General features: G+C 44.4%; 1 protein-coding gene across 2 annotated transcripts; it reads left to right on the top strand.

The window, feature by feature from the left end:
- Window positions 1-320: 320 nt before the first annotated feature.
- LOC6503168 (amyloid beta A4 precursor protein-binding family B member 1-interacting protein) lies at window positions 321-23,589 on the top strand. Of its 2 annotated transcripts, none has more exons than XM_001963530.4 (4): window positions 321-1,643; window positions 19,096-20,137; window positions 20,206-22,606; window positions 22,666-23,589. In XM_001963530.4, exons 1-3 carry the CDS (start codon window positions 1,506-1,508, stop codon window positions 22,593-22,595), a joined length of 3,570 nt encoding a protein of 1,189 aa, XP_001963566.3. In that variant the 5' UTR covers window positions 321-1,505; the 3' UTR covers window positions 22,596-22,606; window positions 22,666-23,589. The 2 variants fall into 2 exon arrangements, with proteins under 2 accessions (XP_001963566.3, XP_044572862.1); XM_044716927.1 differs by lacking the exon at window positions 321-1,643 and adding an exon at window positions 3,944-4,703.
- Window positions 23,590-24,564: the final 975 nt, after the last annotated feature.

The raw sequence follows: 24,564 nt of genomic DNA on the forward strand, positions 1-24,564 counted from the left end.
CATAAAAAAACACGTTTTGTAAATTAAAAGATTAAAAAAATTTAAAAATTTAAATTAAGCAACAACCCTATCCACCGTTTGATTGATTTTGATTTTCACAGCAAGTGGTTAGTCCAGCAAAATAACGCGTTATGGGGTCTCCTTCACAAAGAAGTACGGTCACTTTAATACGCTACACTAAGTAGGAGTGAGCGAGAGAAAACATCGTATCTCTCACTCTGGCCCAACTGCACAATACCCAACATGTTGGGTGCAGTTGCATCAGTGTTGCAAAGCTCTAAAAACAGTGCTTCCCAGCCCGTATGTAAAAGGTCACACACTAAGGAGTGTGACCAAACAGCCAATGACAGAAAATATATTTCCAAATAAAACCTACTCCAAGTGCGGCGCGGGCGGGGCGTTTTTCGTGAAAATCTACGCACGGAACGGACTTTTCGTAGTTTCCCGATAGTAGCATCCGTTTGTTTTGTTCTATTTTTTTTCTGTTCGCCCGCCATTCGATCAATGAAGTGCCATTTAGTCGATTGTGATTCTGGGTGATTCACCGCCGATGCCAAACAGGAGGAAACACCTCCTTCTCCTCCGCTACTTTTCGTGTGTGGTTGTTTTTGGTGTGTGGGCAGGAATCCCGACTCGACTGCAATGCACTCGGCGCAGCAACAACAAAGCTAACGCCGCCTAGTGACGCGAAAAATCGGAATCGAAGCTAACCCATGGATAACAAGGATTAGGCCGTGCAACAAGGAGCAATAGGCAGCTGGAAAGTGCAATAAATTTCGAATCGCATTTGCAGTTGGGGGGAACTCGAACTCGAACTGGAGTTGGAGTTGGAGTTGGAGTAGGCGTATTGGGCAAGAGTGTGCGAGCCAGAGCGAGAGGGCAGCAGTGCATGTGTGTGAGTGCATAAACTCCAAATTGTGTGTTCGGGCCTGCTTCGGTTTCTCTTCGGTTATCGTTCGGTATTTTCGCCCACGCAGCAGGGGGAGCAACAACTCCACTACAAGCGAAAGAGAGAGAGAAAGAGAGTAAGAGAGAGCAAGGAAGCAGCGGGCTCCAGCGAAAATGCATGGGACACCAAGCACAAGGCACAAAGACAAAGTGCACAGTTAGCTAAAAAAAAAAAAAAAAAAAAAAAAAAAAAAGAAGAGGGAGAGAAACAGAAATCGGAATAGCGGTTAACGGGTCCCTTGTACTGCGAATCGTTGAAATTCAAGACGGATCGCCATCGCATTTCTTCAATTTCTTCAATTATGCCGAACTTTGGGGCTGCATCTGTCTTTGCTGCTGCCTTCGCCCCCTCTTCTGCTTCTGCCCCCACTTCTTGTGCTTCTGTTTTCGTTTCTGTGCAATAAGCGATCATCGCAGCAAACACACAAAGAAAGGGAGGAGGAAACGAGACAGCGAGCCATCGAGAGCCTGCTAGGAGAGCACTCTCAATTTACTGACGACTCCCACTCCCATTCCCACTCCCGCGCCCCGCTACTCCTACTCAATTGGCCTGTACTATGGATTGTGGTGGTCTTGCGGCTCAACAACAACAGCAACAACAACAACAAAATCAGCAACAACAACTCTCAATCCAGCAACAACTGCAACAACAAAAGGCTCTCAGTTGCCTTGAGGAAGCAGCAACAATAACAAATGTAAGTATCTCCTCCTATATCTCTAAAATTTATGCATGTGTATGTGAGCGAGTGTGTGTGTGTCTTTTTGTGTCTTTTTCTTCTTCTTGTATTTCCTCCATACTTCATAACACGCACCCACATCGAAAACAAAAAGGGAAAAAAATAACAAAAAATACACTTGAGAAAAACTCCACTTTCTTATTGGAAGAAGTTTATTTTTTTAGGGTATTTATGGTATTTATGGGTCATGGGTTTCACTGTTAAAAAAAAAGACTAAAAAACTAAATTTAAATTAATACTTTTTTTTTATTTGTAAGGATATATTTACACTTAAAGAATAATTTCTGCAATTTTTTATTAAAAAACAACCGAAAACGCAGTTATTTTGACGTAATTTCTGGGGAACTCCCACGTCAAAAAGTGCATTCTCGAGTTGAAAATAAAATTTATTATTAATTTATTTAAGATCTTAAATCCATAATTGGACAAAGAAAAAAAATAAAATTAAAATGGGGTTTTTGGGAGAGGTTTTTATAAAAAAAAAGAACAGGATCTTCCAATGGAGTTCCAAAGGAGCTGGGATTAAAGGGGGGAGCTTCCAATGGAGCTCCAAAGGAGCTAGGACTAAAGAGACCATTCTCCAATGGAGTGCCAAAGGAGCTGGGACTAAAGAGACCATTCTCCAAAGGAGTTCCAAAAGAACTACGACTAAAGGGGGGAGCTTCCAATGGAGTTCCAAAGGAGCTAGCACTAAAGACTGTTCTTCCTTCTTCTGACTATATGTTATATATATTTTGGATGATATTCTGGAGATCTTGGAAAATAAAAACCAAATTTTTTGGGAAAGCGAAACCCCTAAAATCGTGAATAAAAAAATATTATTATTTTTATAAAATTCAATTTGAAACTAAACTAAGTTTTTTTCCAAGTGAAGTACTTTGAATTTCTAATTAGACTTTTGTCGCGTAGGCTGTGGGGGCGTGGCAGTAGTGCCTTATGCCGTACTTGCCACATCCAGGTACAAAGTTCAGAGCTCAGTGCTCTCGGAGTCAGAGTTACGTAGTAGTGTTCCGATGGCCTCCGACTCAGACCTCAAGATCCGAGCTCGGAAATGAGTCAAGGCGAGCGCGGAGAGTGCTCGGATGATTAATCTCTAGGCCAGTTGCCGCCGTTGCCGTTGTGGCAAAATAAAGCGTACGATATCTGTATCTGAACTCGAAAACAGAGCCGCAACGGGCAGCGGGGCAGCATCAACAAAGTGCCGACACATTAATTGGCGTACTAGCTTTTTGTTTTCGCTGGCTTCTCGGCTCTTTCTTTTGGGCTCCATTTCTCCATTACTTTCTCCACCATCGCCGGCCAGCAGTTCTAAATGGCTCGGATCGTTCTGGAGCTCTGTGTTTGTTTACATATATGTTGGGAACGGAGTACGGGGCAAGGGGGAATACTCGATTCCCGATGAAAGACGATGTGCAACGCAGTTGGTGTTGTTGCCTCCTTTGTTTGTGCCGCAGCGGCGGTCGGCTGGGTCGCTGCCTCCGAATGGGTTATTCTTCCTTTTGCGTCTTGGCTCTGCGTTTGGCTCAGTTAGTGGCATACCCTCTCAAAGTGAAGTCGCTTAGTTGGTCTTGAAAAGGATGGTAATAAGAATACTAATTTTAAATTTAATTTTAAAAAATAATATATATATTTGTTCCTCATTTTTACTCACTTTTTAATGAAATAATTGAATAATTTGAAAAAACTAATTGAAAATAATTCTAGTCAGCTGATTTTTCTCCAAACAGCTGTTTCCTATTTAACCGTTATCTTGAGTAAACAGTTTCAAAAGTGACTAAACCCAGAAAGAGCCGTTATTCTGGACTCATCTCTCTTTCTCATCTCTCATGTCTCTTTTTAACTAAAACCCTTGCAGTCACCTTCGGAAGAAGGGCATCCCGGAGTACGGGTCGTCCTACGTTCCATTTCAATTTAGGTTTCGTTTTCTGCCTTTTTCGCTACGTGACTGCAATAAAATTTAACTGCAATTACGTGCCCCGCACGTCCCATATCCCATATCCGAGTCCCTCGCTGGAACAGCACGACTTGGCCACCTCAAGGATGCGCAGCAGGACTTTCCTCAGTCCACCTCGGCGGGTGCGTGTCAAATTTGTCAAATTGCGCCCACAGTGCAATTTTTGGGAAAACTATACCTTTTTCCTTGCCACCTCCAGCATACACTGAGCAAAATCAGCTAAATTTGATAAATAAATAGTGTTGCTTTAAATTTAAAAAATAAAAACAAAAAGTTGCAAGAATTGCTTATAGATCTGAAAAATTATGCAATAAATTGCCAACTAGTCCCACTGTTTGTCGCAGTGCAGCTGAGAGTCAGAGAGCATGCAAACCGTTTGACGCGTACGAGAGAGAGCGGGAGAGCGCAAGAGTGTGCGCTGTCGCTGGCGACTTTTGTAGATCGTGGATGGTGGAACGTGGTGGCGGTGGTGGAACGCGTTGATAAGCAGCCCCGTTTAAAAGCATAAACAGCCGACACATCTTTTTTTTTTGACCAAGTTGCCTCCTCGAGTGCACATCGCGGCACTCGCATCGAGAACTCGCGGAAAAGCCGGTACTGCGTTGCGAAACGCAATGTGAGAGACAATTTGTCGATAAAATCCAACAAAATAGTGAAGCGCGCGCTTCGAAATCAAAGTGAACAATTGATTTTCTTATTTATTTTTTTTTTATGTTTTGATTGATTTCGCGTGGATTTCGATTTGTATTCGTTGCGTTGCGCCGTTTATTAAGTTCCTTACACTCCATATCCGTTCTTGTTGTTGTTATTGTTGTTGCTGTTTATATACACAAGAATCGGCGGAAGAAGAGGCAGCTCAACTCAACAGCAGAGCAAGAAGCAGCAGCCGCAGCAGCAGATTGTGGCATTCCGCGGGGCAAATGAAGCAATAATTAAAAGTGCCTTTTGTTAATTGGGGAGAAGTGAACGCAAAGAGGAGCGAGCAGTGGAAAGCAACGGAATAAGAAAGGAGAGCGGCAGCAGCGGGCGGCAATTGAAATAAAATTGACGTAAACGTCGACGTGGTAAGAGGAATAACGGCCACGGCCAGCCATCCCCCCTGCACCCACTAGCTCCCTCACTCACCCACACACCCACCCACCCACACACCCACCCACCCACACTCCACACTCCTCCCTCTCGCAGTCAGCAGGAGCTGTTTGTTTTTGTTTTTGGCAGTTAATGTTAATGCGTTTTCGCTTTTGTGTCTCTCGTGAAAGCAACGGGAGTGGGCAGATGTGTGATAGCAGAGGAAGAGGGGGAATGAGTAGGAAAGGGGGAGAAAAAACCCCCCAAATTTTGTTGGATTGCAGCGGCAGCAGTTTATTTAGGGGGGAGGGGGGACTCTGACTCTGACTCCAAATCCGACTCAGAAGAGCGTTTATTATTGTTGACTTCGTCTCCACTTTGCGCCTTATCTCCGTTTCCGCACTTTCCGAGGCGGGCAAGGTGGCAACTCTGCAAAATGTGCCTTAGCCGTACCCTTGCCTTTCGCCGGCTTCTACGCCCCGTTGTACGCACATGTGCGTCATCCCACCCCCACACCCCTGACTTTTACGGTCGCACCACCATCATCCAGCACAGTCACCCGCATTTGGCGACTCCTTGGCCTCTCCTTCCTTCCCTTCCTTCCTTCTTCCTGGCTTAATTGCTTCTGCACGTTCGTCAAATATTTGCTCAACTCTTTTTAATTACATTGCCACCAAAATGGACACACACGCACATGTACATGCATGCACTTTTTTTTTAATTCTACCCCTTTCGCACGCACACATGTGCACTCCACACCAAAAACAGATTGTAATTGCAGATCTCCCGCTCTCATTGAGCGGGAGAGACAGTCAGAGAGAGAGAGTGGAGTGTGGAGAGTGGAGAGTGCATCTGGAACAGTGTGACTCAGCGGGCAATTCGTGGAAATGTGATTGATTTTATAGATTCCAACCAGAAAACTGCCTAGACCAGTTTTCCTTTCCCAACGCTGGATGCCCATTAATTTGTCATTTTCTGTACATATGGTCTGATTGTGGGTGCAGAGCGCCGAACCATCGAGTGATTCAGGGAAATGATAAAAGAAAATATGCCACATGAAAACATTCCTTTTAGTCACATGGCTAATGTTTAATATTGACTTTCCTAGTCATTGGGCCTGATTTATAATTAGTATTCAGGCTTGTTGTGCAAGTCTATTTCGTAATTAAAATAATGCCCTGATAAGGCACGTCATCTATTAGTGAGTATTAAATAATAGTAGTACTACTATGTATGTTTAAAGTGGCTTGTTTTCCTGCGTTTTCATTTCGTTCTATGGAATTCCTCGGTTTATTATAACAAGTTTTATTGTTTATTAAAGTTTGGTGCCACCATCACACTCTATAATATCCAGATGATGCGAAATATTGGATTTATTTCGCGGAAGTATAAACTTTGGCGTTAGTTTACCTATTTGGTATAAATCTGTCTTTTATTTCTTTCCATGTATAGATCATAAAACACAATCTGCGAGCAAAAAACTTTAAAAAACTGTTAATATCTGAGCGGCAGACAGTCTCTGTTTATACAAGTGCACATAATGGGAGACGCACCACCTGAATTCTTGGGATTGTTGCACTACAATGGCACCCTTGTGCCACCGATAATGCAAAAGTGTTTGATTTTTCCAGTGTTTCTGGGAAGCGTAAACTTGGCAACTTATTGGACTTGCAAACATGCGTAGTCTGTGCTTGAGTTTTGAAACCTACACCTGGTTCCTGGAACATCGGGCCACTTGACCGACTGATCCCCTAATGGAACTGTACCAGGGCGGATCTGAGGCAATTGCTTTCGGCCAGGGGGGCCCATTCCACATCCCACCATTTCGTAAATTCCTGCACACGCAATCTCGCAATCGCAGCCCTGAAATGGGATTTCGCCCACACGAGGCCTTGACGCGGCCCACTGTACTGTAGAATGTCGCCTGCCCTGCGGAGAATTGGCTCGGTCCATCGGTCCCCCGGTCCATGCTCCCTCCCCTCCGCTCAGCATCCTCAATTGTGCTCCCATTTCGGCTGTGGATGCTCTTGCGGTTGTTTTCTCCCTCCCCCCAACCTTTTGTTTTTGCAGTCCGCACTTTGGTTGCACATTCTTCTTTGGTTGTTTTTGCGTTTTGTGATTCTCCTGTTACACGCCTTGCTGACTGCTGCCTGCTGCCTTTGATTTTGATTTACTTGCTCCTCCCGCTTCCCATTTTCCCTTTTCGCTTTTACGTCGCTGCTACTGCTACTGCCTACTGCTGCTGGCAGCGACGTCGACTGAATATTTATGCGGCGACGCTGCTGCTCATTTTTTTTTGCTGTTGTTTTTGTCGCCGTAAATATTTTATTATGGCTGGTTTCCGTTTAGGAACCAAAAATGGGAAAAAATAATTTACAGGCGCGGTATAGGGCAAGGGAGAGAATAAGTGGAAGGGAGTGGAAGAGGAAGAAAACATGCACACCAAAATACAAATACATTTTCATTTACATTAACATTTACATTTACGAGCCGCATACGCGAACATATTTAAAATTCTTTTGTCGCCATGTTCGTTTCGAAATGATGTACTTGGGCTTGTTGCTTCACACGACTTTGCAGCCCCCGCTTGCTTTCGTGTCTCTCTCGCGCTCCACACTCACACTCTCACTCTCTCTCCATCTCCATCCCCAGCCCAGCCCCCTCGTCAATTTATGTTTTCTGCTATCTCTGCCTATCGGCGGCTCTACGGTTCTCCTGCGTTCTCTATTGCCGTCATTCGAAAAAAAAATTCCATGTCATTCCGTTGCTTTTTTCAGATTCTCCCCCTCTTCCACTTTCCGACCCTGTGCAGTTGCCCTACAGTGGAGTCCCTGGCTATTGGATAATGGGGTCATTGGGGATTATAATTATAAATTATAATTATAAATTTTAAATTATTTCTGCCAGTGTAGCCCATTTGTTTCTTAACAAGTCTCATATTTATTTCAAAGCGAGCGCAAAAATTATATTCATGTCGTATTTTTAGTTGTGGTTTCGGTTTTGTGTCTTCTGACTCCCCTCTTTCTGCTCCACTTCTCTCTCTGTCCTCTATCTTGTGTCTTCTATCTCCTATCCTTCTGCTTCTGCTCTGCTTCCGCCTTCCTCTGTGGGCGTCCGTTACAATTTGTAAATTATATTTAAACACGAGCTCTCCTTCTCTCCCTCTCGCCTGCGGTTATTGCAGTCTTTGGATTCCGTTTCCCATTCCCATTCCGATTTGGAACGGATCAGTTTCGATCTCGTCGGTGTAGGGGGAAAGGGAGGGAGCCTGCAGACTGTCTGCCGAGTGGGCGTGCAGTGACCCAATTTTCGCTAATAGATTGCAGTTCGCCACGAAATAGAGTCGGATAGAGGGGCCGGGCTGCAGTGTTGGGGAGGGATTAGTGAGCGCATTGAACCCTGCCTCCTGCCTGGTCACACTGGCCAGTCCCGGTTCGACTCCCATTCCCAGGCTCTCTCTCTCTCTCTTTCGCGCTAATTGACTTTGCAATAAAAATTTTAGCAAAAAACACACACACACATAAACTAACACACACTCTGTATGCTAAGCATCTAGCTACTAGATACTAGATTCTAGATTCTAGATATATGTAGACTAGATGACTCTTTTTATATCTCGTATTCCGCATTCCGCTCCTAATTGACGCGTGGGCTCTGCCTTCAGCCACCAATTTGCCGAATTAGTTTCTATAATTATAATGGCCATTGATTGGCGGACAATCGGGCGCCCATATGGGCATCTATCATCCATAATTTACTCCCCATCCCCATCCCCATCCCCATCCCCATCCCCATCCCCAGTTCCTGTTCCCAGTCCAAACGAGAGCCCTATGAGGCCAATGTACTGCACTTTGTGGCATCAACAAGTGATTAATGCCCCGGAGCGAGTCTGGAGTGGGGGGAGGGAGGATTAGTGGCAAGGGTACACTACACGGACACCGATCGCCTGCCGAGCTGCCAGGACCAACCCCTAAGCAGGCGGCGTCTCGGGTTACTCTTCTCTTCAGAACTGCACCTGGAGAAGAGGTTTTCGAAAAAAGGGGATTTGGGATTTGGAACATGCTTCTTACTTCTTACTTATGAGGATTGTGTTTCAGGTTCTTTGAGGAGGAATTCTATTACGTTCCTGTAATAATAATAATAGGATTCTGTAAGAAATTACTATGTTTTTGGTTTCAAGATCGTATCTCAGAGTATTGGGATCTCCTAGGATTCCTTCAGATTTTTTTAACTTTTCTTTTTCGAACACTAGCTGAAGGTTGGGGATTGTGGGTTCTATATCTTTCAAAATTTAGTTTTATTTTATTTTATTTAATATAACATTTTTCTTATTAAATTAAATAATTAAATGCACCTTGAAAAAAAGGTTTTCGAAAACTGAGATATACAATTTTTTACCTTTAAGGCAAAATTGGATTTTTGTCACGAAGATGATTCTATAGGAAAGGAATAGGAATATAATTATTATAATAAAATATTTTAATATTATTATAATGTTTAGTTTAAATCAAATATCTCATCTTAAATTATTAGCATAAAAGAGAAATAATAGTAGATAAATAGTTTCTAACTATTTTATACTTTTCTAAGAGAATAGGTTGTAAGATTTGATCTTAAGTTAAGATCTTAAGATTCAAATTAAGGAATTTAACCTTTTCTTTTCAGACATTTATAAGCAGGGTTCTATTAAGTCCTAAACTATGATAAGTGGTGTAAAAAAATCTTGAAATATTTTAACTATTGAAACTATTTTATGAGTTTTATTTTTTGTTAAATAAATAATGATTATTTCTTTTTTATAATTCCTTTAAAATTAATTACCTTTTTAACAATAAATTAAAATCAAAATTTATAGATTATTAGATATATATTAGATATATAGATTATTATCCTTCAAGAAGAATAATAGAATTGTATAATTTTAGCTCTTTTATGACTACTAGAAGTTAAGAGCATCAACTATATCGAGATATTATACCAGATATCTGATACAGTCAACTCTCGATAATTCGAACCTCTCATTAATTCAAAGGTGGCACGAGTTGAAAATCTCTTGATATTTCGAACTGTTTTCATGCATTTTTATTTTGAAGCAAAAAAATAGTGCAATTATAAATAAAATAATAAATAAATAATCACTATTGGCACTCCCTGCTTATAAAGCATGTTAAGAGAAGTATTGTTTTTATTTTCTGTTTTCAAAATCTTACTTCGGAATATAAATATCTAATATATAGCCGTTATATATTATATAAGTTAAATATATAAGTTAGTCTAGTTTTGTAAACACTTCTATCGTTTATAATAATAATAATAATAATAATAATAATAATAATAATAATAATAATAATAATAATAATAATAATAATAATAATAATAATAATAATAATAATAATAATAATAATAATAATAATAATAATAATAATAATAATAATAATAATAATAATAATAATAATAATAATAATAATAATAATAATAATAATAATAATAAATATCTAATTAAAGTAAAGAAAAAATTAAATCTTTTTCGAACTATTCTTCAAGTGAGACCGGCACTATATCTCTAAAGATTCAAATCTAATATATCTCATATCTATATCTCCCAAGATTCAAATCGTATATATCTCATATCTATATCTCTCACCATCCATATAGTCTACTATTATTCCTGTTATTCCTCCATTATCCAATTTTTTCAAGAAACTCTTCTGTTCATATTTGAAGCGAGTAACCCGCCGCTTCCCTCTCAAGTGACTGCCTCGAGGTAAAGACCATTTGCAGTTGGAGTAGCCTTCTGTGGCCACTTCCACTTCCACTCCGCTTCTCCGAGTGTACTCCAGGCACGCCCTCCAGAGGCCCGAGTGCCCAAACGGGATAACCACCACCGCTAGAGGATGTGCTCGAAAACGCATCTGTTCCTGGGGAGGGGGGGGAGGCTGTCTGGGACGGAGGCTATCTCGATCTGGAGTGACTCACTGCGGAGGGGGAGGGAGGGAAACAAGGACCTGTACTGGCGAAGGGAGGGAGGTGGGGTAGAGGAATCCGAAAACAGAAGACGGACGTCATCGGAGCGTTTTTGGCAAGAGGTTCTTCCCTCTCTCCCCTCGCTCCTCCATCCACTTGGCATTGTGCGGCCGGCGGCAGGTGCAACATTTGTATTGTTCCCTGGCCCGCACCTCCCCCCTCCACTACCTGCTAGTGGCAGCTGCATCGGAGGCCACGCGTCTCCTGGACTCTTGCCCCTCTCCCCTTGCCACTCGCCCTGCACGCGCCACGCTGATTTCTTTTCCTTTCTGGAACCAGGAAGGTTTTGGTCCTGGTCCTGGTCCCTAATCCTGGCCTGGCCTGTCAAGTGGGGCAGATGTTTCTCAAAGGGTCGTCGCGTGAGCTGCTTTAATGAGAGCCCTGCCCTTCCGCTTTCTTAACAGAGGGGTGGGGGTATATTGTACCTCGAGGTACCTGGAGTACCATGCCTCTTTTAAGGCTCTCTGGAGTCTATAGAGTCCATATTACCATACATTTTATCTTCATGAGAAATAGATGTGAAAAAGAGCCTTTTCCTACAGTCTTTTGTTATCATTATCGTATACTATATATATATTCTTGAGATTGTTGGTCCCTTAACATCCAGTGTTGAAAAGCGACAAAACGAATTTCTTAATTATCTTTAACCCTTACTGTGTGTAAATGTGACCTTTTTTTTCATTTTTGTTGCAAACTCATAGCAGGAGTAACTTTTATAAATGCCCGGAGGTGAAGAAAGAAACCAAATGGGCTCAGTTTAATTATTAATTATAAGGTTATAGGTTTTAATACCAATATTAATTATAATAGCAATATATCAGCAGAAATAACATCGTAACCCACACAGATTTTCGTATCAAGGCAGTTTTAATAAATGTAATTCAATAATAATAATAATAATAATAACAATAATAAAAAACACCAGTCTCTCAAAAAATTGCTATTTTTCCTGTTACTATTTTTCAAAAAGGGTTCGATGCGGAGAATAATTATGTTTATAATTGACATAGTTAATAATTATTAGTTAAATAACTACAACTAGACCTAAAACTTCTAATAATATTTTTATTATGTGAAATTTTTTATTATTTTAGTGAGATAGTATAGGATAGTATATTAAGTGTTACATAATTAAGTTTAGTTCAGCGCAGTGTAAAAAGGAAACTATTGCTCTCTAAGGATTAACAACAGTCGTTACTCAACACTGTTTCTGTTGCAATCTGTGTTTCAGTTATTATTACTATATAATATTATTATTTCTTAATACATTCTATAGTAAAGTATAGCAACTTTGTAGTTACACTACTCCCCACCCCTACTATCTTCACTGATATTATCTGGAATACTACTTCCTGGTGTCTTCTGGTTCTCCCCGAACCTGAGGAGAGTTCCCACCGACAGCGGGCCCTGGAAGAAAGGCTTCAAGAAAGTGAAGACACTACCTCCAGTGGACAAAAGCCACTTCCCCCGGTTCCCCCTAGGGCCCGCCAATTAGGCTGCCCAGCGAACCGAACCGCTCCAGAGCTAGAAGCCCTGCTCGGAGGCGGATGACGGCCATCGGCGGTGGCCCGAAAGGCAAACACTCGCATTATGGCCCCCGCAGTCCATAATTCCATTCATGTTCCGCCAGCCAGAGACCGATTCGCAAAGGAGAGCCCCTCTAGAAGGCCTCTCCACAGCCCGCCCCGGAAGCTTCCTCCTCCTCTGCCCTCTGCCTGCCCTGCCCGCCTCTGACTGGGGACCATTAAGAGCCGAATTAATGTATTAATTTAGTTTTTTTGTTTTGTTTTTTTTTTTTTTGCCCGCTCTTGTTGCTTTTTCGGCGAAACTCTTGTGGCGCTGCTCTTTTTGGCCACCACTTCCATTAATCGACTGCGGAAGCCGCTGTAAATGTCCACAAACATGAGACTATTCGTGGTGCTTGGACAGGGAGGCCTTGGGCAGGGCGGGCCAGGGCCCTTGGTCAGGGGAGGAGGCGGAGGAGGAGGAGGAGGAGCCCACCGAAAGCGAAACCCAACCCGAACTAGACTCCGACTCAAGTGACTCGAATATGTCATGTTTTCCAAGGGAAACAAGGTTTCTGGGCTTTCATAATTTTTATTAATATTTTTATAATTATTGTTAATATATATATTATAATTATTATTTCTATTATTATTATTATTATTAATATTATTTTTATTATTATTTTTATTATTATTTTTGTGTTATAATTATTTAATTATAGTTGTTTGTTTTTTAAATAAAATATTCCATTAATGATCTGAATACCGGGTGTATTATTGTTTAATATTTTTAATTTTTTTTTTAATTTAAGCCCGGCATAAAATGATTTTATGTTTTCTAAAATAAAAACAAATTGCTCTTTTATTTGTTTTTCATATATTTTTTGAATAGAAATTGTCATATAATACTTGAATAGATTAATAAAAAATAATAATAATAAAAATATAATAAAATAATAGAAATATAAAATAATATCCTATAATTGATTCAAAAAGAGTATTCCAAGAGTATGTTCTGAAAGATAAAAATACTCCCATATCTAATGAAAAAGCACCCGTTTCTGTCCGTGCAGTGTTTTTAATAATAATTCCCCGCCCAACTCCACTTTCCCACCCATTCCCATGACGTCATGGCTGTCGCTTTTAGTTAATTGCCGGGAAATTATTGTAATGCGTAAAAAACTAGAAGAAAACTACAAAAAAAAAGGAGATAACAAAAAACTACTAAACTAGTAAAAAGTAAAGAGTAATTACTCTGCGAGCAGGGTCTCCCCGGGAGCGGAACGGGCCCAGAACATGCGACTTGCGGCGCCGAGGGGCCCGGTTGAGTAGGTCGTGAGTGGGATTAGAGTGGCTGGAGAGGATGGGGGGAGGGGGCCTGCCTGGTGTTTGCCCAATTGTTGGCCAGATAAGATACGGTTAGTGGGTTGCTTGGTCACTGGGGCTAGTTGGGCTAGGTACAGGTTGCAGGTGGCAGGTGGAGGTACGAGGTCCGAGGCAGTGAGGAAGTGACTCCCGAGCAGCCTCGACTCAAACTGCCTGTCCGGCCATACAATTATCGGCTCTGGCGGGCCATAATTGGCTTATCATGGAACTAACGCGGCCAGCACCGATCTGGGCCGAGCCACAACGGCCCAAGGTGAGCCACAAGAGCCGAGAACGAACATTGAACTGCACCGGAGACACCTATTTACGGATTCCGATTCAGAAACTCAGAAAATCTGAAATCGGAAAGAAAAACCAGCTCCGCAGCAGCTCAGCCCCCATTAAGAGTGCGACTTTACGGCCTGGTCTGGCCCCGGCACTGAAGCAAGTGCCAGCCTTTGTTCAGTTTCAGCCTTTGCCCAACCTTGATCACTTTTCGGCCGAGGAAGCCCTTGTCTCCGTCTTAGAACCGGAGCTACTTGGCGCTACGGCCGCTTATTGTGCTTCAAATCACCCACTTTTTATGCCACGATCGTAAATATTTTATTATTAGGCTTGCACGGGGATGTTAATTGTTATTTTAACATTTTTAACATTATTGTTATGGTGGATTATGATCCCAACATCTCAGATATACCATTTCTTATGGATCGTGTACCTCAGGGGACTCTTAAAGTGTTCCCATTCTAATGGCAGGCACTGTACAGAGCAGTGATGCCAGATGGAGCTGCTGAATGAGCTAGATTTTGAGATAAAATAAGCTAAAATAGGAAGGAATAGGAAAGAATAGGCTCAAATAGGGTATAATTATGGTGTTAGCGGCTAAAATGAGTCTAAATAAGCTATATTAGGCTTATAGTACACAAAAATTATCTTAAAAATGACTCAAATAGGCTAAAAATAGGACAAAATAGGCTAAACATATGCTGAAATAAGTTAAAATATGTGAAAACTGGCTTAAATATGCAATCAATATTCCAAAATAGGTTACAAATAGGCAAAAATATTTCAAAATAGACTAAGAGTTGGTTAAAAATAGGCCAAAATAGGATAAAATGGCTTAAAATAAATAAATTAGGAGAAATTATCACAAAAACAGCTGACTGGCAATGGGACCGTAGTGCGTACATCTTGGCTGAGATGGCAGAAATACGTTCACACTGAAGGGAGTACTCTGAGTACTGACCTCAACATCTTACTGACCACCTTACTGACCACCAGATTTCGGCTATAAGCTACTTCACTTCACAATAGGCCAGATCTAGCCAGAAAAAAACTAATTCGGCAGCACTGGGAGAGTGTGGGAGATCTCTTTCTTTAGAGGATTACCTTAAGGCTTCCATTTGTGGCTATTTCCTCCTCCACGGCGCTGATTCTGGTTCTCCGAGATTCTCCCCGAAGAGAGCCACTCCCCCCGGAAGACTCCGCCAGGGGCTCTGTTTGTGCCTCGGCTGTTTGGCACTTGGATGCGAGGATGCCCCGAGAACTGTTTGCTGCAAGCCGGGACTGGGACTGAGACTGGGAGAGGGAGAGGTGCCAGCAGCGACCTAAGCAAACAACAAAAATATGCAAACAAGCCTCGTAAACCAACAACAGCGAACTGGGAATGGGAGGCTGTGCGGCTCTTCTGTGGGGTCTGGGGTCTGGGGACTAGCCCCCTTCCATCGCCCATCGCCCATCTCCCAGCTATGGAGGAAGGAAAGTCAATTAGATTTCGTTGCCGCGGCCTGTCATTGAACTCTGGCATAGAACGGAGCGGAGTGGCCAGCCTATCTGGCCGCCATTCCGTCCGTCGCATTCTGTGTACACTTCCATCCATAAATCAACGCTAACCGAGCGGGGCTAGCTCTCTAACCTCGTTTAAACTTAAACCTCTCCCTCTCCCTCCCAACATCCCGCCTCATTGCCGCCACTGCCCTTCGTGGTGCGTTGCACAGATGACACTGGACGGCGGACACTGGACACTGGACACTAGTCCCCAGTGCGATGTGCCTGTGCCAAAGTGCCAATTACCTCAAAGAGAGAATAAAAGCCAACGAAAACAAAACCTTTTCGAGCCACGCAATGACTCATTCAGTGAAGCGTTGAAAGGCCATTAAAGAGCCGCTGTCAGAGCCGGCAGTGGCTCCAGTGGCCAGCAGTTGCTATTCGACAGTCTTCGGGCCATGTTTACACCTTGCCGGACTCCCACTGGCCGGACATGGTGCGCATCGGGATAGACGGGGCCCGGGAGCCCCTCCAGGTCAGCTTCCGAAACAATTCATATTCAAAGAGATTCAGTAGATTGAGTACAGAGTGAATCATTCACTAATAAAGTGAAGGGTATTCGAAACTCAGTTACTCTATAAACTACTTATTTTATTATTATTTTTATTTGTATTTATTTTATTGAAAAGATAGCTAATTAAAGTTCTAACACAATTCATATTCAAAAGTTTGAATAAAAAGCGAATAACTGACACATCTTATTCAAAGTATTTGAGAAACCAGAAATTCAGTTACTGAATCCGTAAAAATCTGAATTTTTTGTTGTTAATTTATTGAAAATATCATAAACACAAAACAAAAACTAGCAATCCAAAACCAAACCAATTCATATTCAAAAAGTTTAATTAAAAATTATTCATTCAAAGTATTTGAAAAAATACCAGATAGAAAGAGTGTTCGAAACTCAGTTACTGACTAAACAACTGAAGGTTTATGCATTTTTTTTTGTTTTTTTGTATTGAAAAGATCATAAATACGAAACAAAAACTAAGCACTAGTTTTAAAACAATGCATATTCAAAAAGTTTGAATACAAAGTGAATCATGTATATCTAATTCATAGTGTTTGGGAGACATACATATGAGATATAAGTGGAAAGTTACTGTATAAAAAACTATATTTTTATAGCTATTGTGACTATTTTTTGTTACAAAAAGTTCCATAATACTTCTAGTCACAAAAAACTAGTCAGTTTTGGTTCTAAAACCAATCATACTCGGAACAGTTTTGTTATAAAGTGGAAGGATGTTTAAGAGCTCAGTTTCTTTTAGAAAAAAACACATATTGATTGACTTTTTCGCAATATTTTATTAAAAATACTAAATAATACTTCATAGTACTAATACTAATACTAATAATTAGTTACTTCTAGTCAGTAGTAGTTAAGACTGCAGCTAATTCTTTGAATTTGAACCAATTTTAATGCTATACTTTCTCTTCTGGTTTTTTTTCATTTGGTTTGAATTTTTTTCAAGTTGTGTTATAAATAATGTTGTGTTTCAAATAAAAATCATAAATCGACAAAATTATGACTGCTTTAATTCGTTTTTGAGGGTTTTTTTAAGGAATTATAAGAAACTTCGAAGCTTTTCTCTCACAACTCGTGTTTTCAAAGTCGATGTTTATCATAACTCGAAAACCACTCCAATGATTGTTTTGAAATTTGAAACAGAGTTTCCAAATACGATTTTCAATGTGAAATAGGATATATTTTTTAAACAATAATTTTTTAAATTGGTTTTTGGATAATAAAAACCTTTTTTATAGTACGAAAAATCAGGTTTTCCAATTTTTAGTTTCCAAAAACGGAAAAACTTTCAAAAATATTTTATAATTTGATAATTTAATAAATGTAATACAGTTTTTCATAATTTTGATTTTTTGAACAAGATTTTAGATTTTATTTGTAATAGTATATGGTAGTTTATGTATCTATATAGTATAGTAATATATAGAGTATAGTATATAGTATAGTATAGTACATAGTATATAGTATATTATATATTATAGTATAGTATATAGTATAGTATAGTACATTCTACCTACATTAGAATGCTATACTACTACTACTACTACTATACTACTACTACTACTACTACTACTACTATACTACTACTACTATACTACTACTACTATACTACTACTACTACTACTACTACTACTATACTACTACTACTACTACTACTACTACTATACTACTACTACTATACTACTACTACTACTACTATACTACTACTACTACTATACTACTACTACTACTACTATGCTTCTACTACTACTACTACTACTATACTACTACTACTACTACTATGCTTCTACTACTACTACTACTACTACTACTACTACTATATACTACCATTTTATACTACATATTCCACTATATGCCATTTATGTCAAAGAATAGATTAAGATACATGTATTCTTAAAAAGAAACTAACAAAAATGTGACTTCCCCTCCAATTAACCATATTTTTTTCTTCTATTTTAATAATAAATCATATATTGTTATTGCACTTTAGTAATAATAGTAATATTTCAATTAAAAATCACACAAACCCTGACAGGAAACTAGTCATTTATGGCAAGCCATTTATGAAAGTCAAGACCCGAGTTTCGAAACTCCTAGTTCGAAGTGGTGTTTCCAGAAGCTTCCTTTGTTTCAAAACCCAGCAGATGACGCACATAGTTGCCAGTCTTTATTAATGAGGAGCTTCACTAAAATGTCACTCATTCAAGGGCTTTACGAGGCAGGAGACTCCTCTTCCGATGATGGATGGTGGGAAGCCATGAACTGTTGCGTAAACTGCATGAGTACCGGGTATTAGCTCCTCCTCTTGGCTGTCCGGAATGTGTCCGGAATTGTTTTCTCGAAAGTTGTGTGTTTGTTGTGGCGATTCTTCAGTGCGTGTCATTTGTTCCTTTTCCTCTTCCCCTCCTTACCCCCCTTTCTACCTGGCCCAGTTGCCAGTTGCCAGTTGCCCGTCATTGTAATTGTTTTTTGCCCTTTGGCTCCCGCCCTACGACCCCTTCCGTCCGCCCCTCCCCCCTCCCTGCCACTGTTCTTTGTCGCTTCAGTACGTGACTTGTGCCTTGGAAACTGACTTAACACTTGCCAGTCAGCCAGTTAGCCCGCCAGTCAGCTGCAACTTCCAACAAAAAACAGCATCAGCGGCGATAAAAAACAGAGCTCGACTATCAGCACAGCTGCTGGGGAGGCATAGGGGGAATAGGGGGCGTGGCAGTCTACTACGCTTTTGGGCCACAAGCTCGGAGTCGAAGTATTCCGGCCAAAACGGAAATGTGTAACGTGTTTGGGCCACTGAGATGGTCAAAAGGGGGGGCAGGGAAGGGGCAGGGGCAGGGGCAGGGTAGTGGCAACAGCTGCTGCATTGCTAATCAACATCCAACAACAAACAGCCAACAATCAACAATCGGCAATCGCTAATCGCGAAATTGTCATTCGGCAGCGGACGCTCCAATGTGGCACGTTCCACATGAAAGTAATGCCGGGGCTTGGGAGCTGGGGCTCTGGGGCTCTGGGCTCTGGGGCCTCTCTAACCTAGTATAGTATGGTCTTAGATATGGAGGCCTCCAGTTGCAGAGAAGAGGTGTGACTCGCCTCCCATTCCAAATACAAGACTAATCCCAGCACTCTCTCTTCTTCCAGATCAACCTAAAAGGCATTTTGGTGGGCAGTGCCGCCAGCGGGCCAGGAGCCGGAGCCGGAACAGGAGCCGGAGCAGGAGCAGTTGCCCCTGCGGGCGGAGACTCCCCTGTGGGCGCTGGCGTCAAGCTGCGCAGGCACAGCGACCGACCCTTGACCGGCGAGGCATCCAGCATCCAGCAGTCGCACACCTACCGCATCTCCATGGCCAACCTGGAGGACACCCAGGAGTCGGAGCTGGACCAGATCCTGGGCGAACTGAGCCTGCTGGAGCACCAGATAAGCTATGACCAGGCCACGCTCCTCCTGGGAGGGGCGGGAGGAGCTGCCAACATGTCCTCCGGAGTCCTCCGGCCAGGCCTTCCGCCCGGCGGAGGAGGCGGGAATCCGATGGCGTCTATGTCGGCCTCCTCGTCGCGCTCCCACTCGCGCACCAACAGCACCATCTCGGCGGACGTGAGCAGCTGCTCCTCGTCGGGGGTGTCGGAGAACGGCCACAACAGTAGCGCTGGCGGGGGCGGTATGATGGGGAGCCACCAGACCCCGCCGCCGCCGCCTCACCCGCCGGTGGCCGGCATGACGATGGGCATCACGCTGGGCGTGGTGACGCCCCGGGAGCCGCGCACCGAGTCCCCCGACAACGACTCCGCCTTCAGTGACACCGTCTCCCTGCTGTCCAGCGAGTCGTCCGCCTCCTCGAACGCCTCCCTCCAGCAGCAGCAGATCCAGCAGCAGCAGCAGTTGCAACAGCAGCAGATGGGTGGCTTGGGCGGAGGAGCTGGACACGGGCAGCGCGGCCAGGTGGCCCGGAACGGCAACAACATCTCCAAGGCGGCCAAGATCCAGCTGGCGCTGCACAAGCTGGAGCACCCCTCCATCCGGCGGCTGTTCGTCAAGGCGTTCACCGCGGACGGTGCCTCCAAGTCCCTCCTGGTGGACGAGCGCATGATCTGCGGCCATGTGACTCGGCTCCTGGCCGACAAGAACCACGTCCAGATGCAGCCCGTCTGGTCGCTGGTGGAGCACCTGGGCGATCTTCAGATGGGTGAGTGACCACCTGGTGGCTTTCTGGTGGGCAGGACCTACTTACTAACCGTTATCCTCTCCCCGCAGAACGCCTCTTCGAGGACCACGAGCTCCTGGTGGACAACCTGATGAACTGGAACTCGGATGGCGGCAACCGCGTGCTCTTCCAGCAGCGGGCCGACAAGGTGGCGCTCTTCGCCCGCCCAGAGCTGTACCTGCCGGGCCCCCAGATGGCGCCGGGCTGCCAGCACGATGACCAGACCCGCCACATGCTCCTCGACGAGTTCTTCGAGGCGCCCGTCCAACCGGCCCTCCAGCTGGACGGACCCCTCTACATGAAGGCCGACCCGAAGAAGGGCTGGAAGCGCTACCACTTCGTCCTGCGCACTTCCGGCCTCTACTACTTCCCCAAGGAGAAGACCAAGAACACCCGCGACCTGGCCTGCCTGACCCTCTTCCAGGGGCACAACGTCTACACCGGGCTGGGGTGGCGCAAGAAGTGGAAGGCGCCCACGGACTTCACCTTCGGCTTCAAGGCGGCGGTGGACTCCTCGCTGGGCAAGTCCTGCCGCTCCCTCAAGATGCTCTGCGCCGAGGACATGCCCACGTTGGACCGCTGGCTGACGGCCATCCGGGTGTGCAAGTACGGGAAGCAGCTGTGGCACAGCCACAAGATGCTCCTCGAGGATCTCTGCCTGGGCGGCGGCGGCAGCGGCAACGGCAACGGCACCGGCTCCGGTGGTCGCTCCGATGGCGACGCCGTCTCCCAGTCCAGCTTCGCCGCCTCGATGCGCAGCGAATCGATCTCGAGCATTTCGTCGGCGGTGCCGTCGCAGTGCGGCAGCGTCTCCTCGGCCATCAGCAGCATGTCCTCGACGATCTCGACCAGCGGCCGCACCTCGCGCGCCTCCAGCAGCAGCTCCAGCGGCTGCCTGTCGGACGACAACAACGGCTTCGACTCGGAGTTCACCACCGGGACCATTAAGCGCAAGCCCTCGATGAAGCCCAACCTGCCGCTGACCACCATGACGCGCCAGCTGAAGGAGGTGGGCGAGATCACCATCTGCGAGAGTGCTGGCGGGGATGCGGCCAGCTCCCCGGAGCGGAGCGGCACTCTGACGCGTCGCCACAGTCGCCGCAAGTCCCAGGAGAGCAACGGTAGCGGCACCCTCAAGCGCCGCCCAGTTCCGGTTGTGAAACAGCAGCAGCAGCAGGTGGCGGAGCCAGTGGCGATGGGAGGCAGTGCCTCCTCCAACTCGTCCAGCAGCAACTCGACGCCCACGCCCACGCCTAGTATCTGCGCCAAGCCGCCGCCAGGCGACGTCGCCTCGATGATGTGCTCCTCCACCCTGTCCCTGGACTCGTTGCCGCCACCGCCGCCTCCGGTTGCCTTCGAGGGCGCCGACGAGCAGGACGTGTACGGCTCCCAGCTGTCGCTGGCTTCGCTGCCGCCTCCGCCGCCGCCCGAGGACGTCCTGGCCATGACCTATGCCGCCGGGCCGTCCAGTCCGGCCACCCCCACGAACATTAACCCAGCGCCCCTGGGCATGGGTATGGGCATGTCAGGGGACATCAGGGGAGCCATGCCCAACAGCAACGGCGCCCTGCCGCCGGCCGTGCCGGCCAAGCCCGTGAAGCCCGCCGGAGTGCTGAAGGCTGCTCCGCCGTATAAGGCGCCGCCGGACTACGTGGGTCCCGCCTACCAGCAGCAGCAGATGCAGGCTGGTCCGCCGCTGCCGCCGCCGCCGCCCGCCCAGAAGAAGGTCTCCTTCGCGGACTCGCCGGTGCTGCTGCGCCGGAAAATGTGCTCCCCGGAACCGGTGCTGCCCCAGCGCTCGCCCAGCACCACGCTGAGTTGCCACTCAAGCGTTTCCAGCGGCGGCTCCGGTTCGGCATACCACATCTACGCCCCGGGACCAATGCTGCCGCCGCGCACCGATCTGGCCCGCCTCTCCAGCCAGAGCAACGGCAGCAGCAGCGGCGAGGTGACGTCCCCAAAGCGCCTGCAGGAGTCGGCTTCGAACCCGCCGCGCGACTTCCTCAAGGATCTGCAGCGCGTGATGCGCAAGAAGTGGCAGGTGGCGCAGAAGTGCAAGCTGGAGCCGGCCACCACGCCGCACGAGGTGCTGGGCTTCCGGGACTTCAGCAACGAGGACCTCCTGGCCGCCCACAACCTTAACTCGGGGGCGAACTCGTCGCACTACTACCGGGAGACGGCCAACGTGAGCCACTGGGTGCGGGAGCACTACGAGTACGCCCACAACGCTCTCTACGAGAACGTGCACGGGCAGACGAACGGCGCCGGCCAGGTGGGGGCCAATCCGATGCTCAACCTGGCCATGAATCCGGGCGCAGGCGATGCAGCAGCCGGCTCCCCGCCGCCACCGCCGCCGCCAGCTATGGGAGCGGCCAAAAAGCGTCCGCCACCACCACCGCCGAAGCGCAGCGACAAGACGCACCTGACCAACCGGGTGTAAGATGCAGTGCAGTAAGTGCCGTCTAATGGAGTGTTCTCAAAGCAAGCTAACCTGTCTCCCCCTTTTCCAGGACAGCAGCAGCAGCATCCAGCGAGCAGAATCATAATTCCTATCTACGTTTACGGAGCGCGACATTAAAAGAATACGACTACGAAGGCGAAACACTAATAGTACGCACAGGCGTACGACTATAGTTGCTAAGGATATATGCTATGGCCACGCCCACTTCTCTCTCACAAGTATTATCATAAGTCGGAGAATCACTCCTCGACCCCTCGTAGCCCACTCGCTTTCGAAGAGCTCTTTCGAATATGGAATGGGGGAATATTTGGTATAGGGAACAGATCCGGAACCCATCAGTTCGTCGTCTGTCTTAGTAAAAATATTTAAGCTAAATTCTAGATTGTAAAAAGCAGGAGCAACCTATATTAATAATGAATTTTTTTAAACGATAGTGCATTATTTTACAAAAATAATCAAACGAGCGTCAGATTAAGTGTACATTGTTTTCGATTTTAATTCTTCATATTCTTTTAAATTCTTTTGTTTATTTAGTTGCTACAATTGCTATTTTTAGTCTCATCATCATTGTTTTAGTTGCGATTCTTGTATCCGAGTAGTAAACGTTCTTCAGGCGCATGAAATGCGCTGCGCTAGCAAGGAAAGCCTTATAATTGATATAAGAAAACTCAGTATGAGTTGATCAACCTAAATTTGAGTTTCTGTTTTTGAAAGCCTCGTTTGAACCTTGAAACTTGAAACTTGAGCCCCACATAGATTAGTCAAGTTCCTCCGTAGCGAAGAGTACTCGATGTACGTATAGATCAGGCCATAAAGTCCTCCGGGACTTGCATATCCAGACTAAATTACGGGCAATAAGCGCAAAGGGAATTTCATATTTCTGTACACAAATCAAACACTAATTGTAATAATTGTAATGGTAGATATTAATTTTGCAAAGGAAATAAAAGCCCTCGGCCTTTGGTAGTTGTAATTACGGCTTCTGACTCTCACTACCTGTTTTCAGTGCGTTCTGTGTAGTAACTTGTTTGCCATTTGTTTGTGTTTGTGTGATTGTGTACAGCAGAGACATACGGCCATATACATACGATAACTAGACGATTATAACCATATTCCTGTACCAGATCTGTAATTGTAGACGGCTAACAGAGCTTGAAACTCCAAAATCGACTTACCTCCATCCTAGAAAAGTGTTCAGCCCAGGAGAGAATATCCCCAGCCCAGCTTGTTTTTGTTTCTCGTCCTCTGTCATATATCCTCACACCCACACACACATATATACATATATCCATATAAGTGAATATAATGTAACTTACGTTTTTTTTTCTAAATAAATTATGGTGAATTCGCATTTTACTTTCCTACGTAAACAGAACTAAAGGGTATTATGCATATAGATCTAGAGATAAACAAACATACTTGACTAAAGGAAATGCCAATTTTTTAAAGCTTGAATTTATATAAAATATATATGAAGATATTTTTTAGAAACTATACGCTATATATATACCGATATATGTGGTAGGAGTGCAAGGATGTGCCATAGGCGCCGTCTTGACGAACGTGGAGAGTGGAGAGTGGACAGGAGTACTTTGCAACATTTTTTGCTAATGCTAATAAATGAACTAAAATCGAAGTGAAAACTTAGACATTAAGTCGACAAACAAAAATATGAAGAAATAAAATCAAAGCTAAAGAAGTATATGAATATATGGTATTATATATGCATATGGACAGTGGAAGGCAGTGGAAGCAGAGTCTAGAAACTTACTTAACGCTTAAACTAAAAACATTTTAAGGATCATTTCGTTTGCCATCTTACTGAATATTATTTATTTGATTTGTTTCCGTTCGTTTGCTTACATACTGTATATCTATTTAAAGTTCAATGTATCGATAAAAGCGAATTAATTAAGTAATGCAATGTTCTTACTAAACGGACAGGAAA

The sequence above is a fragment of the Drosophila ananassae genome, chromosome XL (assembly GCF_017639315.1).
Source record: "Drosophila ananassae strain 14024-0371.13 chromosome XL, ASM1763931v2, whole genome shotgun sequence".
Classification (NCBI taxonomy): Eukaryota; Metazoa; Arthropoda; class Insecta; order Diptera; family Drosophilidae; genus Drosophila; species Drosophila ananassae.